The sequence below is a fragment of the Eretmochelys imbricata genome, chromosome 16, assembly GCF_965152235.1.
Source record: "Eretmochelys imbricata isolate rEreImb1 chromosome 16, rEreImb1.hap1, whole genome shotgun sequence".
NCBI lineage: Eukaryota > Metazoa > Chordata > Testudines > Cheloniidae > Eretmochelys > Eretmochelys imbricata.
Genome location: NC_135587.1, coordinates 2581273 through 2600215, shown reverse-complemented (window position 1 = coordinate 2600215; position 18943 = coordinate 2581273). Strand labels below are relative to the sequence as shown.

Here is an 18943-nt window from a genome sequence, read left to right as displayed (position 1 = left end):
AGGGGATTGGACTAGATGACCTGCTGAGGTCTCTTCCAACCCTGATATTCTATGACCTGCAGCTGCCACCAGGGCGATGGTGTAGTGAGACGTGAAGATGTGAATGGAGCACCACGTTACTGTATGGCAGATGTCTTTCAACGGTACATCTGCAAGGCAGTCAGATGTAGCTGCGAGGCTCGCGTACACCATGACTCCAGCCAGTGGAGGGATGTCAGCATGTGTGTAATATTTATGGATGCACCCAGAGATCAAATTGGAGACTCACTGCAAGGAAAGGGCTTGTCCTTTGCTATGGCAATGGCAATAAAGAGTCTTGACAATACTTGAAAGGCATGGGTGCATTGTTGGTAGAACATCAGCATACATCAGACATTGAGGGAATGTAGTGTTCTGTCCACATGAGAGGCATGGGGTTCAAGATAGAAGACCGGAAGGTGAATGCACTGATTCAGGTGGGATTCTGACACCACCTTCAGGAGGAATTTTGGGTGCAGCCGCAGCTAAACATTATCTTTGTGGAAGACTGGGGGGGCGGAAGTTGTCAGCTTTATGGCTGCCAGTTCACTGACCCGTCTTGCCGAGATAATGGCGACTAAGAAGATTACCTTCATGGAGAGGTGGGAGAGAGAGCATGTGGCAATGGGCTCGAAGGATGGTTTTGTGAGTGTGGCGCTATCTAAGTTAAAGGTCCCAGGAAGTTGGGGGTTTGAGCACCGGTGGGCAGGACTGCTTTGCAAATGCTGCAATAGGTGGCGACATGCAATACAAGCAGTGATGGTGCTTGTTGCTCACTGAAAACAAATGCAGGCAGGATGCACAGTTCTTGAACCCAGGCTGACAGGGCACAGTCCCCAGATGGGGATGGGAGGAGAGTTGTCCCCCAAACAGAGAAAAAACTAAACTAACTCTATGAACTGCAAGGAAAAACATCCCTCAAGATAAAAAGACAACTATTTTCAACTATGTACAGATGAAAGGGCAAAGAGTACTCTCTTAGTGGAGCTACAAGTAAGGAGGAACAGGGGCTCCGACTCCAACCATGCGGCAGTAAGAGGGAAGTGGAGCAGCATCAACCCGCATGGCCTATTATAGCCTCAGCTGCAAACACGCTGGGGAGGGGAACACAAATGCAGGTCAAAGGGCACTGCTATAAAAACCTTCCGGCTCCAGCACATGGCATGCATGCGCATCCACATTTGGAATCCATATGGGAATCACGTAGAGGGGCGGTCACCTCGCTCCAGTTCAGTAAAGGTTAAAAGCCAGCCCTTGGAGAGGGCTGGGGCTGGAAGCCAATCAAAGAAGGCTGGGATGCAGCCAACCAGGGCCAGGCTGGACCTTATAAAAGGGCTGCAGGGCCAGAAGGCGGCCAGTCTCTCTCCAGCCTTCTGGAGAGAGCAGTGCTGGGAGGAGTGGGAGAAGCTGAGGAGCTCCAGCCTGATGAACTCCCAGGCTGAGGCATTGCTTCCATGGCCTGAGGAGGTCCTGGGGCTGTGGGGAAACAGCGAGAGAAGGAAGAGACAGCAGGTCCAACCCCCTGGCTCATGATGAGTGGCCACTTCAGACTGCAGTTTGCCCGAGGGAAAGGGTTAGATGAAGACTGGCAGTGGATCACTGAGGCGAGGTGGGCTTAGGGGACCAGGGTTCCCTGGGGAGGGGAGGACCCCAAGTGTGGGAGCACTGCTGTGGGGCAATACCTAGGAGAAGGGGAACCGCAGGCCAGTGAGGGATGTGGGGTCAGTGGTGGAGATTAACAGGAAGCAAGTACCAGTAGAGACACACTGGCCAGAAGGAGGCGCTCCAAGGCTGGAATCAAGCTAATTCATGTACGACTAGCAGGAGGCCCCGCAGCGGTGAATGTGTGCCATGTTACAAACCATCACTCGAAGAGGAATATATGCTTTTGCCATCTCCAGGATGGATGAAAACAAGCTTCACCGCGATCTCCCAAAGGAAAAAAGATTTGACAGAGTGCTTAGTGGAAAAGGTTGCCACATACATGACATGTAACACTGTCAGTTGGCATCATGCCTTCATCAGATAAAGTCTTGAAGTCAACAGCACTGTTGAGCCAAAAGTAACGCTGCTCTCAGTGATCATCAAGTATTGCAATTCCAGAGGTGGGGGTCACAGCCATTGTAGCAAGACCTCCACCAACTTCTGTTCTCTCTCTCTTTCTGACTCTGCACTTACTGCTGGAACTCCATAACCTCACTACAGCTACCCATGCTGTCTAGGGGGGATCCAGTAGGGGCGAGCACCAAGCACAGTCTACGGGGCTCCGGCAGAGATGTCTGAGGAGCATAGGCCTCCCGGCCTAAGGAGTGGGAATACTGCCACCCAGGGGTGGGATAGTAAGGGGACGTGGCCTGCCCAACTCCATCACGTCCCAGCCCAGGTCCCTAACAGTGGCACAGTGGTTCACCACTGGGTAAGTGGGGATCTGCCCGCAACACGCTGATCCTGTATCAGACCAGCTCTCGATCAGACAGTTTCCCTGAGCTGCTTCCTACTCTGCCTCTTGGGTGTACCTGCAGCCAGGAGGTATCCTCAGTCTCCCTGGGATATATCGCCCAGGGTAGCAGTAGCAGCTACTCAGCATCAGGAGTGGCAGGGCTCTCTGGGAGCTCATGCATGCCCTCGGGGAAGCCGTGGTTCTCCTCAGCATCCCGCTCCAGCAGCAGGAAAGAAATGTCTGTCTCCCTTGGCGGCTCCCTCTCAACTGAGCTGCTGGGCCAGCCTTTTATACTTCCTCTTCCAGTCCCGCCCTCTGTTCTGGTATGCAGGTCATGGTCATCCTGGCTCCGCCCACCAGACGGCTTGTGGCATTCCCTCCGCATCCACCTCTGCGGAAGGCCACACCTCCTCGCTACACTATACTTTGCAACAAGTGTTTCCCACCTGCAGTCCCAATACCCACTAGGTTATCTTCATTAACCTGCTGCCTGCATGCTGCCGCTATTGCCTTTAACTAGTGCAAATAAGATGTTGTAATATCATTTGATCGTTCTGTGTCTCAACGGAGCTCCCACTTGGCAGGCCTCCTAATGGTATGTTGCATTAGCACATCTATTTATAGACCCAACTGTTAGTCCTCAACAGCCCGAACAAACAGGAGAGGGTTTGAATTGAAGCCTCAGCATTCAGAGGGCCCCTTGGTTTACGTTTAAGATAGGCAAAGTGCCTGCACTGCTCTGCTGGACGTCCTTTTCATATTTTAACCTGGGTACTAAGCGCAAGCAATGAACAGAGGCATGTGGGAGAGAAAGTAGCCTGACGTGGATATACGCTAACATCAAACCAGCTCTTTCAATTCCAAATGACACTGATTGAAAGAAATCGGCACAGTGCATGCGCCGTACCCTTTACGCTGTCAGAAGCAAAACAGGATAGTAGCAAATTGAAAAGACTATGAGCAGCCTACATATGTACTATCCTGCCATAGAGCCTGCTGGTAGCAGCAGCTTCCTCCCTTTCAAACAGCTGACAGCCTCACTCGCACAAGCCAGGACCTACAAGCTGTTACGATCAGACCTATTAACGCATTTGTTTGTTTTGTTCAAAAAGCCAGAGTTTTCTAGAAAGTTTAGCAAGTAAATTCTAAAGCTGGTTCTTACCACCCCGATTAGGTCTCCTCGCCCATATTCACCAGTCAGTTGTTTTTTCCCATCATCCATCCTAATGACAGAACGAAGTCGACCATTCAGCACAATGTATGTGCAGTCTGACTTGTCCCCCTGCCTGGGAGAGAACAATCCATACTATGAATTAGTGTGGTGTCTGTGCTCAGCAAATGCACTCAAAAAAACCAATTAACTAATCAGCTCTATGTAAACCTCTCCACCATCCCTTAGTAGCTCTGCTCTCTGCAGAGATGAGAGTAAAAACATTTACTGAACAATTAAAAAAAAACAACCTAATCACAGATTTGTCAAATGCAATTAGCAAACACTTTCCATCTTTTACTATATATAATCAACAACTGGTTGGTTTTAGGTCACCAGGCAGACAGATGGAACTTGAACATTCCCTAGCAAAGCAAACAGGCTTCAGGAAAATCATTGAACTCTGGGAATAGGGCAATTGTGCAGAGAGAAGAGAACAAACTGTGTGGGTGAGTTGCTTGACTCAAACCTCAGCCTCCTCTTCTGGTGGGAGAGCCTATGCATGGTGTGAAGCTGTAGCCTTTGCCTGGGTTCAAGCCCAACTGTAGATATGGCAGAACGCTGTTTGGCATTCAGGTCTCTAGCACAATATAGGATACAAGCTGGGCTTAAAACTTTGATATTGGAACCAATACTAGGGCATAGCCCGGCCATATGATTTAAAACAAATTTCCCCATCGACACACGATGTTTTCATGCACTGATCAAGTATTTGAGATTTCTATTAGTAATGACATTGCAAAATCTACAAAAAACTAGAATTACAGTTACCTGCTATTTCTGCTAATTGCAAATCAGAGCTTTGTCCTCCCAGCTGTTGCTTTCATGCAGTGGATCAAATTTAAATCACAGCTAACTCTAGAAATCTAATGGAGCTGTCCAAGGAGGAATTTGGCCCAGTACATATATTAAGTGCTGTAAAGTCAGTTTTAATTTACTGTTAGGCAAACCTGAGTTCCCTTTCAGTTGGTTTATTTCAGACTGTAAGCTCCTTGAGGCAGAGACGAGTTTTTATCCTCTGCACACACAGAAGACTTTACTGGCAAACAAAACCTGTCTATATGAATTGTTATTGTCTTAGTTATCTATGTGTTATCTGTTTTGCTACATCAGAAAGGTACCAAAGAATTTACACCAAAGCAGCATGCAGGGATTTAGCGTCCCATTCTCACTAACGTAAATGAAAACCACGAGGCTGAAAAGTCCTTAAAGACTATGCTGATGGGCACAAGAGAAACCCCTCAAAAGGCAGACAGATGAACCCTTCATACACTTGTTGATGAGCCTGCCCCAGTGAGCAAGCAGTGTGACTCCATGGGGGATGACAGTTAGGTAAAGCACTCTTATTTATTTGTGTATGACTTTGAAACCTTTGATATCATTCCAGCGGGGGTACTGGAACTTACAAAACATGGGCCTTTTGCTCACATCTCACCTGTAAACAGCTCGTCCAGCCTCCACTTCCATCCAGTCCAAGGCAAAGTCAATCTGCCTCACAAATGAGGACATCCTCTTCACAACACTGTGGGCCACACCCAGCACTACACTTGGCTGCACCCGCATTATCCTAGAAGAGAAACAAACACAAAGCCACCTAAACGCTTCACTCAGACAGAAACAGACACAGACACCTTCCCCAGAGCAAACCACAGTCGCTGCAGGTGCAACGCCAGGCTTCACAACGAGAATCAGGTTAATGGGTTTTCACGTTAGAAATGGAATAAAAATACAATCTACATAACTACTGCTCCCTTGGTGCCCAAGACTCCAGTTTTCCATGGTACATTATGCACTGGCCTCCCCGCCCCAGCAGTGAAGTGTTTAAGGAGATTCTCTCTCTTTACAGAGAGCGGCACACTACTTCATTTTTACAAATCTCACCCCCTTGTGCACTTGGACGTGCCGTGTAGATAAGCCCTGAGAGTCTTACTAGGTCTGGCAGTTGACCATGATCTTAAAAATAAAATTAAAAAGACAGAGACCTGCACCCTGGATGACACAGTGCTCGCTACTGGAATTTCAGTGGATTTAAGTGGTAATTGAAGCCCATACACTCAAACAATTGACCTTGAGAGCAAAAAAGTTAGGCATACACAGAAGGAGTGGGATAACAGCTAGTTCCATCAGACCCTGACAAAGTAGCATACCTCTACAAGGTCCCTGACTTTGGGAATGGCTGCACTGCAGCTAGGAGTGAGCCCGGGAAAACAGACTTGTGAAGCAGGGCTTGAGCTAGCATGCCACAAATAACTGTATATGTTGTGGCTTCTGCTGGAGTTCAGGTTCTCAAATCTAGCTGGTCAGATGGGCTTCAAAGCCCAAGCCCAAGCCATAATGTCTACACTGCTATTATTAACGAGCTAGGTTGAGCCCTGCTAATGCAAGTCTGTCTACCCTGACTGGGAGGCTCACTCCCAGCTGCAGCACAGAGAAACCCATTGACGGACTTCAGCGATTTTAGATTTAAAGTCCCGCACCTTTCATGCAAACCTGGTGTCTCCTCTTGTCTTTCATGGAAAATTATTCACATTAGAAACAAAGAATCATGAACCTAACGTTACAGAAAGTTACTATAACACTAAAGGAAAGATCCCTCTGCATTTTAAGTTTCCTGCATGAATCATTCCTTGGTGTCCCTAATTTTGAAGTTTTAATAACAGGCTTGGGTCTTGGCGGGTAGAGATGAATGTGCAGAAGTTCTATGTTTGTGTGTACCCTTAACTCACACACACTTATAGAGTGGGAGAACTAGTCAGAGGGCAAGCAGTGCACCAACACAACAGAGAGAGACAAACTACAATTAGTCTTTGAAAAGCTGGGTGGGTTCCCTGAGCACGTGCGTGGTGCTTAATAGGCTGCTATGTGGCAGCTTACAGGGAACTTAGGTATGTACCTTCTTTGGTAATCCTGAAACTCGTAACCAGGAAGCTGGTCTCATCACCACCGCCGTTGACACTGAGCGGGCTGCTGCATCAGCAGCATATAGTGCAGTCTTGTGGCGGTTGACACTATTATCTTCACCACTTTCACAAGACTAAGATAAATTTTGTACAGTGTATGTCTTGTGAGGTATCATTTGAAAAGTCATAATCTGCTGAATATCATTATCCCGTGAAAATATGTGTAGCAACACTATATGTGAAGTTATCAGACTCTGCTGTATGATTGTTACTAAAACATGCTGTCCACAAACCAGAGACAAAGACACACTGGCCCCAGCCAGGTGTCAAAGAGCTATCACCTGCTTAAGCAGCCATTCTCCAGTGGGGGAAAGGTGACAACAAGAACTTTACATTCCATCACAGAGACAATTCAAACTTCATGTCCACAAGGGACTGTTTTGTCACCATGACACAGCAAGGACGTTTCTAGCACAAGAAATTGAATTAAAAAGAGGGGAGGATAAGGCTTGTCTTCACTCCTCCTCCCATCTCTCTGCTCATGACATCAATGAATACCTGAAGGACACTGAACTAAGGGGGAGGGGTCCCAAGCTGAAAGGAAATTTACCACAGCCTATGAAATTTACCACAGTGTATGGTGAGGAAAACCTTTGCTTTGAATTCTGTTAGTTTGTTAAGTTAGCCATTAGCTTGCATTTTACATTTATTTTCTTTTAGAACCAATCTTGACTTTTATGCATCATCACTTTTAATCACTTAAAATCTATTTTTCTGTAGTAAATAACTTATCTTATTGTTTTATCTTAACCAGTGTGTTTGGATTCAAGTGTGGGAGAACCTCCATTTGGGATAACAAGGCTGGTGCATTATGATTTTCCTTTGATGAAATGACAGACTTTCTATGAGCTTGTACTGTTCAGAAGGGTACTGAGCAGCACAAAACGCACATTCCTGGGGGAACAAAGCTGGGACTAGGAATTTGCAGGTGACACCCAGTGTGTAATTTATGAGTGACTAGTCATAGTGCTCATGTGTTTAGCTGGGAGTGAATTTGCATGCTGAAGGCTGTGTGAACAGGGCAGGTGTGGTTGTTCTGACAGCAAAGCAGTGTAAAAGGCACCCCAGGCTAGAGAATTAAGGGGACACAGCTGTTCAACAGTCCAGACTGTACCCTGGGTAATGTCACAAGTCTATAGCTCTGTCCTCGCTATTAGCTGACCTTCACTGATGATGGCTTGAAACTGTTCTTTTTGTTCGGTTGGCAGGAAGTCAATAAAGGCACTATGTTTCCAATAATTGGTGTGGTCATATTTGGCCATTAGGGCCTGGAAATTTGCATCCTGATCTGCAGGGTTGCAGAAGAATACACTTTTCTGCTGAATACATCAAACCTTTTCCAGTCCTTGTCATAAGCGATAGACTAAGTATGGTGCTGTCTTCCACATGCATTGACTATGGAATTCGATGAGGGATGTGAAAATAGAAGTCCACATCCTTGGACTTGGACATAATATTTTTTTTAATCGGCCCTTTTGCATGTCGGTGCTATGGAAGCCAGTGTGTATCAAATAATCTTGGTGGGATCCAAGAGCACTGCACTGACTGGGAGAGCAATCCTTGATGAGGAGGTCATATACAGTATGTCTAATAATTTGTGATGCAATTCTTTTACCTCTACGAGGGGAATCTAGAGTGTGCTGATAATCCTCTTAGTGAGGTCCTGAAAGAGTTTGAAATCATCTGACATTGATGGTGGAGGGGGCATCACAGCTTCATCCAGTGAGAATGAAGAGATATTCATTGGAGGAGTAATATCCTCTAGTCTGGCCTCCTGTTCCTCAAAAAAGTTTCTTCTTGAGGTTCTGGGACTCCAGAAAGAGAGACTGAAGGAGATCGCCTTGCTGTCTCTCTATAGTAGACATGAGAGTCTCTAGCCTAGAAGAATAACTTCTGTAGGCTGCCTATGGGTCCCAGTATGGCCACTTAGGTGGGGGAAAAGAAATGGGTGTTGGCACCCATGGGTGTCCATACCAGGTAGGTTGAAGCTCTGAACATGGATGCACTTGGGAAGGCCCTGGGTGTTGTTCAGGTGAGCTTTGGTGCAAGACTAAGGAGAGGTTGTCATTCTCCTGTCTTCCTCTTTGCTGCAGAAAGGTGGAGCCAACGCGGGGGCTGATGGTGACTGTCCTGGTACCAAGGGTGATCCTGGAGACCGAGATGTAGTCGGTACCGGAGCGCAGGTACAGAGCAGTGGAAACTCTGGCGTCTCAGTAACAAGAAGGTCTCTGGAGAAACAAAACTCCTGCAGTATTGTGGTGGTGGGCGATCGGTACTGCTAAGGTTTGTCTCTGTTGGCTTGTCAGTACTGAGGGAGTCAGTGGAGACAGAAGCCTCTTGTGAGATGAGCAACCAGAAGAGGGCTCCTTGGACGTGCTCAGTACGATAGACTTATGCGCTGGTGCCGATTTTGCAGAGGCAGTACAGTCTCTGCTTTTAACTCTGTCAGACGGTGCCAATGGTTCTCAGCTTGTGCCCTTCAGGTCTTTAGGCTTGATAGCAGTACCTGTACCCAAAGAATCATGAGCCCTATGGGTACCATGCCATGATGCCAAAGTCAATGATCTTGCCAGAGATCTCCTTTGCCTGGTCAATATCTCAGTTTGGGGACTTGTAGCCCTCTTCTTAGAAGCCTTACAAGGGGAGTTGGAAGATTTACTCTTAAGCTCTCCTTCCTTGGAGATTGATGGTATCGGGGGGTGACTGTTGCTCAAGGGGAGTCCCAGGACCAGGATCAGAGGCTGGCCTGAGGGAACTCTCCATCATGAGGAGCTTAAGTTTTAACTCACAACTCTTCCTCGTTCTGGCCTTTAATTTTTGGCAGAAGGTGCACTTCTGAGGAACATGAGCCTCTCCGAGGCATGGAGTACAACATGAGTGACCATCGCTGATCGGTATTGCCTCTCTACAGGAGAGGCAACGTTTGAAGCCGGGGGAGTCGGGCATAACCTTTGGCAGGGAGGTTGGTCCCCAGAGGGGTAGGAAAAAATTGTCCACAAGGACAGGGAGAAAAATGAAGGTATTAAAAAAAAATGATTTAAGAATAAATAGGTGAAAATAAATTTTTAAAACAGAAACTCTACTAAATACTATGAGAACAAACTCTACAGCTACTATAAAATTCAAGGCAAAAAACTGTAATCTGAATTGGACTGCTAATTGCTCCATCTCAGGCCAACAACAGTTGAGAAGGAACTGAGGGCGGTTTGCCTGCACAGCACTAGACAGCCTTGAGGCAGGGCACGAGACAGGGAGAGCACATATGCAGGCCAAACAGACATGGCTACCTAAAATCTCTGATCAGAGGTGCAAGGACACAGGTACACCTACAGTGGAGCACACACAGGAACACTACTCGAAGAAGTATGCAATTTCTTGGTTGGGAAGAACAGACACTGTCATAATGAATATTCTGCCAAGGATATCTTTCTTGTTTCAGAATCTTTCTTTGATGACCCCAGATAAAACTCTAGAAGGAATACAGAGGATGCTGTTACAATTTACATAGAATAAGAAAAGACCAAGAGTGAGAGCAGATACTTTGTACAGTCCCATTAAACAGGGTAGCCTAGCGGTTCCAAATATTCTCTGGTACTATCAAGCCAACCAGCTCAAAGCAGTAGTGGGGGCACTCTAACCCAACCAAATACTGGGTCTTTATTGCACAAGAAAATTGCAGCAGTGTAAAGATTGTTATTGTCATAAATATAAAGGGAAGGGTAACCACCTTCCTGTACACAGTGCGATAAAATCCCTCCTGGACAGAGGCAAAATCCTTTCACCTGTAAAGAGTTAAGAAGCTAAGGTAACCCCACTGGCACCTGACCCAAAATGGCCAATGAGGGGACAAGATACTTTCAAATCGGGGGGGGGGGGGGTCAGGACAAAGGGTTTGGTCTGTCTGTGTGATGCTTTTTGCCGGGAACAGATCAGGAATTCAGCCTTACAACTCCTGTTAAATTAGTAAGTACTCTAGCTAGAAAATGCGTTAGATTTTCTTTTGTTTAATGGTTTGTAAAATAAGCTGTGCTGGGTGGAATGTATATTCCTGTTTTCGTGTCTTTTTGTAACTTAAGGTTTTGCCATGAGGGATTCTCTATGTTTTGAATCTGATTACCCTGTAAGGTATTTACCATCCTGATTTTACAGAGGTGATTCTTTTACCTTTTCTTTAAATAAAATTATTCTTTTAAGAACCTGATTGATTTTTCATTGTTCTTTAGATCCAAGGGGTTTGGGTCTGTGTTCACCCGTACCAATTGGTGAGGATTATTATCAAGCCTTCCCCAGGAAAGGGGGTGTAGGGCTTGGGGGGATATTTTGGGGGAAGACATCTCCAAGTGGGCTCTTTCCCTGTTCTTTGTTTAAAATGCTTGGTGGTGGCAGCATACAGTTCAAGGACAAGGCAAAGTTTGTACCTTGGGGAAGTTTTTAACCTAAGCTGGTAAGAATAAGCGTAGGGGGTCTTTCACGCAGGTTCCCACATCTGTACCCTAGAGTTCAGAGTTGGGAAGGAACCTTGACAGCTATACTACTACAGATTAATTTTTAAAAAAAATTACACACTTCAGAAATTTACACACATCCTTTAGCAAAGACGACTCTATGGGTTTGGGACATAACTAGAGGTAAGATCAGTTCTTTTCCCTCACCAATGACACCCATTGCAAATAATCCAGATCTTAACCTGAACTGCAAACCAGAGAGCTTCAAAGATTAGGAAAGCCATTGAATACACACAGTTGGCCAGCTATTCAGTAAAGACATTTTTCTAACTTATTTAGAGACCAAAACTAATTTTAACTGGCCCACTCTCCCCTGGTACCAATTCTGAAGCACTTCGAGGAGAGGAAAGTGATCAGGAATAGTCAGCATGGATTCACCAAGGGCAAGGCATGCCTGACTAATCTAATTGCCTTCCATGATGAGATAACTGCCTCTGTGGATGAGGGGAAAGCAGTGGACATGTTATTCCTTGACTTCAGCAAAGTTTCTGACACGGTCTCCCACAGTATTCTTACCAGCAAGTTAAAGAAGTATGGGCCGGATGAATGAACTATAAGGTGGATAGAAAGCTGGCTAGATTGTTGGGCTCAACAGGTAGTGATCAATGGCTCCATGTCTAGTTGGCAGCCGGTATCAAGCGGAGTGCCCCAAGGTCAGTCCTGGGGCCAGTTTTGTTCAATATCTTCATAAATGATCTGGAGGATGGCGTGGATTGCACCCTCAGCAAGTTTGCAGATGACACTAAAATGGGAGGAGAGGTAGATATACTGGAGGGTAGGGATAGGATACAGAGGGACCTAAACAAATTTGAAGCAAAGACAATGAGGTCGGCAAGGAGGCTGAAGGTGCTGTAGGCTAGGAGAAGCCCAACCTGAAGCAAATACTCACCAGCAACCATACACCACACAACAAAAACACTAACCCAGGAACCTAACCTTGCAACAAAGCCTGTTGCCAACTGTGTCCACATATCTATTCAGGGAACACCATCATAGGGCCTAATCACATCAGCCACACTATCAGAGGCTCGTTCACCTGCACATCTACCAATGTGATAGATGCCATCATGTGACAGCAATGTCCCTCTGCCATGTACATTGGCCAAACTGGACAGTCTCTACGTAAAAGAATAAATGGACACAAATCGGACGTCAAGAATTATAACATTCAAAAACCAGTCAGAGAACACTTCAATCTCTTTGGTCACTCCATTACAGACCTAAAAGTGGCAATTCTTCAACAAAAAACTTCAAAAACAGACTCCAACGAGAGACTGCTAAATTGGAATTAATTTGCAAACTGGACACCATTAACTTAGGCTTGAATAAAGACTGGATGTCTCATTACACAAAGTAAAACTATTTCCCCATGTTTATTCGCACCCCCCACCCCACCACTGTTCCTCACACGTTCTTGTCAACTGCTGGAAATGGCCCACCTTGATTATCACTACAAAAGGTTTCCCCCCGCCCCCGCTCTCCTGCTGGTAATAGCTCACCTTACCTGACCACTCTTGTTACAGTGTGTATGGTAACATCCATTGTTTCATGTTCTCTGTGTATATAAATCTACCCACTGTATTTTCCACTGCATGCATCCGATGAAGTAAGCTGTAGCTCACGAAAGCTTATGCTCAAATAAATTTGTTAGTCTCTAAGGTGCCACAAGTACTCCTTTTCTTTTAACTTTAATTAAGCCTCACAGCACCTGCAAAGTAAGTAGCATAGCTAAGATTTTTCAAAGGAGACCAAGGGGGTTAGGTGTCCAATTCCCACTGAATTTCAAAAGGAGTTGGGTTCTAAGGTCCTTAGGCACCATTGAAATTCCAAGTCTTTTTCTGTTTTGCATATGATGAAACTGAGGCAAAGGGACAGGAGATGACTTGCCCAAGGTCCCACAGCAAGTTTGTAACAGAGCCAGGAGTAGAATCCAGATCTCCATTCCCAGTTCCCTAGTTTTATAGCTAGAACATGCTTCCTTATCACCTTTTTGCATTATATACTGAGTGTTGTTTCTTTGGTTTTCCTTAATTCATACAGAAAAACAACAAAATTGAATAAACTTGCAAAGACCTCCTGAATGTCCCCACCAAAACAACTTCAAAGGGAGGGAGATTGGGGGAGAGGGACTTTATAATGGTTTCTGAAACCCCAGGGAAGAATGGGTAATTATTACCAGGGGGTTCAAATATCACCCAAACATTACAAGTTGTATGCCCCCAAATATCAGCTTGTTCACTCACCACCAGTAACAATTCCTAGGAGTGGAGTTTGACAAATTAAATTTTCCATGGTTTTCATTATCCTACCTGTGTATCTTCCCTTCCAACCCTGTATTATAGGATTTGTCTTTCAAAATCTGTCGCTCTGAGGGCTTCCCTTTACCCCAGCTTTTCCTTCCCTGATGATATGCCCTGACCCTACACGCAGACCCAGTTTCCAGCAAAAGCTCTGCTGTTAAGCATTACTCCACTTCCAAAACCAGGTCACTTTGTTCACCTATGAAAACAGAGGAACTCTTTTGCGCTCTCATTGCTACATCTAGCCTCCACCCACACACTTGAGTACAGTTCAGTTTAAGGTTGAAGCACAGGTGCTGGTGTGACAGATTTTTGTTACTAATTTGCCTGAGGCATCAGGTGATTAGGCTGAGGACGCAGGATTGTTAGGGGAGGAGATGACGGAACACACCAAGTAACCAAGTTTTAAAGCTTTATTAATAAAATAATAAAACAACAGCGGAGAGTGCTGGGGATTTTATTCCCCACGTTACTTAAAGGACAGAAGAAAGTGTTAGTATCCCAAGCCCCAACCCACTTTTATACTTACACCCGCACTACCCGAGGCTGGCCAAGCCTGGGTGTAATGTAAGAAGAAGAGGGGGAGGGGTGGACGGGAGTTTTTAACCCGGGCACGGGTTATTTAGGGTCCACTATTGATTTTTTACTTGCTTTAGCTTTGGGGAGGGTTTTTAAGTCCCTGGGGCTTAGTGGGCAGGGGGGGCGGGCTTTTGATTTTTAAGCTTTGTGTACCAGTTTAAACCGGCCATTCGTGGCTTTTTTAAACACATATTAGCTTTAGGGCGGTGAGACGCTTATTATTATTTTTTGCTGACCTTGTTGTTTTACTTTTTTTGTGGTCCCTGCAATTTTGTTCAGCAACGCTCCTTTCTCACATCTGGTCGGTGGGGTGGACTCCCCCCATTCTGTCTTGGCATGTATCAGAGTATGTGCAATGTCCTTGGGCTGAAATCAGCTCCTTACTTCGGGTTTAGCTGGAACATCAAGTTAACCCGTTCCTTCCTCCTTTCCTCCCCCTTCGGCCTTTCACCGCCTGTAAAGAAACCTTTTGTTCCGCATTTATACCTTTAACCCTTTCCAAAATTCTTTCCAATACATACAATAGCATTAGCAACATATGAGGCTGGTGTTTACCCAGGGGACCCCCTGGAGGGGGGCAGCCATCTTGTGACAGTCTCCCTCTTGACCCCGAATCAACATTTTATTGTGAGGGGTCACCATTTAGGTTTTTACCCTTTTTTTGACATGGTGGCTAGTGTCACCATTGGCCTTTTACACAAGCAGCAATATAGCACAAACAGAATTGTTAGGGCGAGAACAATTGCATACACTAGTCAGTAGTGGCTTTTGGCTTCATTAGTAACATGGCATAACATGTCCCCCTGTTGGCATAGATGCCCCATCCAGATAGCTGTAGCAAAGGCAGCTTTTGTTAGATTAAACGTGTGCTGCAACATGGTAAAGGATGAGGCATTTGTTTGGAATATGGATAGTTGTTCCTCGGTGTAAGTCAAGGGCAGGAAAACATTGGGTGTAATTTATGAAAAATTAAACATAACATAGTTACAGATATTGACCATATTTTGCATAACCGCGGGCCAATGCATTGACAAATTTTGGGTCTGCGAGTGTAACAGCAAATTAAGGGACACCCTGGGGTAGGTGGTCCTCCAAACACATGCAGAGGTATTGGTAAACACATGGGCCTTAGTGGGGGCATATCCCGATGCCTCCCCTTCCCAGCAGATGTGTTGACCCACCTCGTAAAAGTGGCCTGGCATTGCCTTTTTTTAATATATTATTTGAAGGGCCTTTATAGGCCATAATTTCCAGGTATTTCCCTTTGCAATTTATATGTGCTGATAGTTGGGAAGATGTAGTCAGCACATATTGTTTAGCCATGTCATTTTGGGGAGCCACCTCCCACATGTCACAACGGACCACCCAATTCCAGATAATATGTGATGCCACATTCCCAGGATGCTAAGCCACAACTGCTCCCCCCCGCCAATGAATAATTGACCTTTTATTTTTTATTATGGTTAATTTTGAACAGTGGTAAAATCAATAAAGGAGGACAAAAGCATCAGACACCCAAGAATTCCCACAGACATGCGCCACCATACATACATTGTACCACACTGACAAATTTTGCAGGCCCGAAGCAGCAAGAGCGGTTCCACCTGTTTGGGGTGTCCTTGCGCTCTTGCTATTACTGCCTTGTTTTGTTAACAAAGCAAGAGAGAAAGAAAGAGACCACCACAAATGTGCGTATTGGGGAAACTGAGGCATGGATGAAAAACTTTCTAAATTATTAGTTGTTTTGTTACAGACCTTTTTGGCTTTTGTTATGGATGTTGTTTGCTTGATTTAGAAGGTTACAACAACAATATTACATTTTGAGATTAGTAACTGCTATTGCTTACCAAAGGGCTTTTTATTTTACTTTTATTTTAGGCCAGCACAGGAAGAACAGGGTTTGTTTTCATGGGATCCAGGGGAGGTTTGGGGCCACCCACCACATACTTTGCCGTGGCCCTGCTGTGTCTATCCGGCCTGTGCACTGTTTTTAAGGCACCTTCCCTTTAGCCTTTTACCACGCTATGGCTTGGGCCCCATTAGCAGCTCGAGCCAGGGAGAGCCTTTGGAGGTATTTTTTGTTTTTAGCATTATAATTATTTAGATAATTTTATGGATTGCTGGAAACCCGGACGGTCCAGGCAGGTGGCTGGTCCACAACCGAAGCCCACGACGCCATGACCAGAAACATAGGGAGAAACATGTTTTGAGCTCATTGGCCTGTGCCCATTTTAGTTTGCCGGGTAGCTGAAGCTGGTACACTACCGGGGAGATGCGATTTACAATGGGGTATGGACACACCCACTTGACATTTAGAGTGTGGGCCGCCTTCCCCAGCTTTTGCAACATTACTGTATTTTTAATTTGCCATCCGCAGATGACTTTAACAATGATTTTTTTTACATTTGGCTTTTTTTTTTTTTTTTTTTTTTTAAATTTAAAAGCTGCCTTTATGGCTTTGCTCTTACATAGCTCCTCCCTCAACTGGGCAAAGCTGAGACTTTTTTGGTTGTGGCAAACAGTAAATGTGATTATTGGTAAACACAGTATTTACATTATATTTATATTTGTTTATTAACAGGTTGCTAACATTTTTATTTTTAAAAAATATTTTTTTTAGGAATTAATACATACATATTGCCCATTATATAGTACTTTAGTTTTATTATTTAATTTATTTTATATATAGGATATTAGTGAAATGTTTTTACTCCAGGGCTTTGGAGCAACAGGCAAGGACAAGCACACCCCCTTTTGAGAAGTCCACTCGGTACAACACCTGGTGTTTAATAGCCTTCCTTTCTCCCCAGCCCACTGGCTCAAGGTCTGGGGTAGCCAGAAGGATTTTATGTGCCATATGAGGAGAGGGCTAACTTTTTATATTTTTGCTTTTAGAGCTTGTTGGTGTGTGTTTTTAATAATAATTTTTTATTTAAAAGGTCTAGCTTTATTATGCCAGAAAAATACTGCATTTATTTGTATTGATAAGTATTAAACAGTAATTTTTTGCTTTGCTTTAGCAAGTGTATTAAAACCTTAGTGTTTTTTGATATTATCCAAAACATTTTGTGTTTTAAGGTGGATAAAGCAGTATTTGCATTTTAGTACATCCCATGTGCAATAGCAGTATGATTTTTTATTTTTATTTGTTTTTGTATTAGGCTGTTTTGTAGCTGGGACAGAGTTTAATTTATTTTTAATTATTTTTAGGTTTACAGTATTTATAATTTTTGCTTTAAAACTAATTTTTTTTAATATGGTGTCTGCTACCTGAGGAGGTTTTTTTGCAGCATTTGGTACACAACACTGCTAGCAACAAGACAAGACAAAACATGGAACACAAAACGTAATTTTTATTGTAACAGTAGATTCATGGTATTTTGGGTGGCTTTTTAGCTGGCTTTACCCCTTTGGGGGTGCCAGCTTATTGCTTAAATATAAAAATATATATATATATATATATATATATACACACACACACTTTATAAATACCCTTCCTGGTTGCAGGCAAAACAGAAGAATTACTCCCATATTTTCCTGTTTTTATTTTATAGGCAGGCCAGGTTTTAATGGCTTTTATCTTTATTAGTTCGGTAATTTGCATTAACACAGATGCTTTTTGGCTTGCTTTTGGATTCAAAGCCATTAGCAGCTTAGAGACTCTGTCTTAAAAAGGACACAATCAACTTTTACCAGAGTTTTGATTACTTTTAATTTTTAATTTTTGCTTTTAAAACACACAGCGATTTAAAAGAAAACACAGCCTATTGTGGCTCCCTTTGGCGCCCTAATAGGATTTTAATTAAGTAGTATAATATGTTGTTTGCATTTTTTTTATCCCTTTTATAATATACATTGGGGAAAATGCACATTTTTTAATAATTTAATTTTCATAACATTAGCCATATTAATTTTTATATAAGGTGTAACTGGTTTTTTTGTGCTTATAGAATTTTTATGTATTTTTAGCAAAGTGACATTTTGATTACACAGAGCCATTTTAAGGCTTAGTGTGGAGCACTGTCTTTTTTTTTTTTTTTTTTTAAAGAGCTTTTATTTGCTATTTTGTTACCAAAAAGCAAAATTAAAGTCTTTTTTTATTTTTTTGACTTTGACAGCCCTGCTGCAGTCACAACTGGTTTTTATTTAAAAACATTTTAAATTTTGTAAAGCATTGAGTTACCTTAAGGGTTAAATGCTAAATACCAAAGTTAAACAACACTAGTTACCTGTGTCTGGCAAAAAGTGGTTTTTGGTTTTGCAACTTTGAATGAAAGATTTAAATGGATTTTAGTGGTATTATTTAAAATTTAATTTATTTTTAACCTATAAAACAAAGATTATACACACCAGGAGTGGTTTTTTTAAGCAAAATTTGACTAACTCGTTTATAGTCAAATGGTTTTACTTAGATAATCTTTTTACCTGGATTATTTACAGACATTCCTTTAGAAAAAGGGCCCATTTTTCCTTCAGAATGGCTGCAAAGAAACCAAGAACTTTCTTTTTAATACTTTTACAATGTTTAACTGCTTAATTCCCTCCAGCCTCTGCAGAGATAACTTTTTACCTTTTTAAAAATTTGCTAATTTTTTAAATGATATTTTAATTAATTTAGATTTTATTATTTTAAATATTATTTTGGGGGGTTGAATTTTTTATGTTTGCACTTTTTATTTTTGCTATTATGCCCGTAGGGCTTTTAACCTGTTTTTAAATTTTTTTTATTTGTTGCCCGCCTGCTTTTTTAGGCCCGATCTTGCTTTTTTTGCCGAACCGTTCCTTTTCATGGGCGCAGGTTTTGTTCCACTACCAATTTAGCAAGGGGGGTAGGCTCCTTAACTAGCCCCCACCTCTCCTGGTCCCTTTCCTCTTCATAATTACCCCACGGGGTGCTTTTTTTTTTTGCAATTGGGGGGGTGTACATATGA

The 18943-nt window shown here is 43.6% G+C and overlaps 1 protein-coding gene across 6 annotated transcripts in view; it reads right to left on the bottom strand.

Moving 5' to 3' along the window:
* The window catches only part of PNPLA7 (patatin like domain 7, lysophospholipase), a 428589-nt gene that overhangs the window by 266421 nt on the left and 143225 nt on the right, over positions 1–18943 (bottom strand). For all 6 annotated transcript variants that reach the window (XM_077836180.1, XM_077836185.1, XM_077836179.1 and 3 more), the window contains 2 exons: positions 5104–5235; positions 3621–3744 (listed from right to left, as the gene is read on the bottom strand). In XM_077836180.1, the coding sequence (XP_077692306.1) occupies positions 3621–3744; positions 5104–5235 (256 nt within the window). The remainder of the gene's footprint in view (positions 1–3620; positions 3745–5103; positions 5236–18943) is intronic.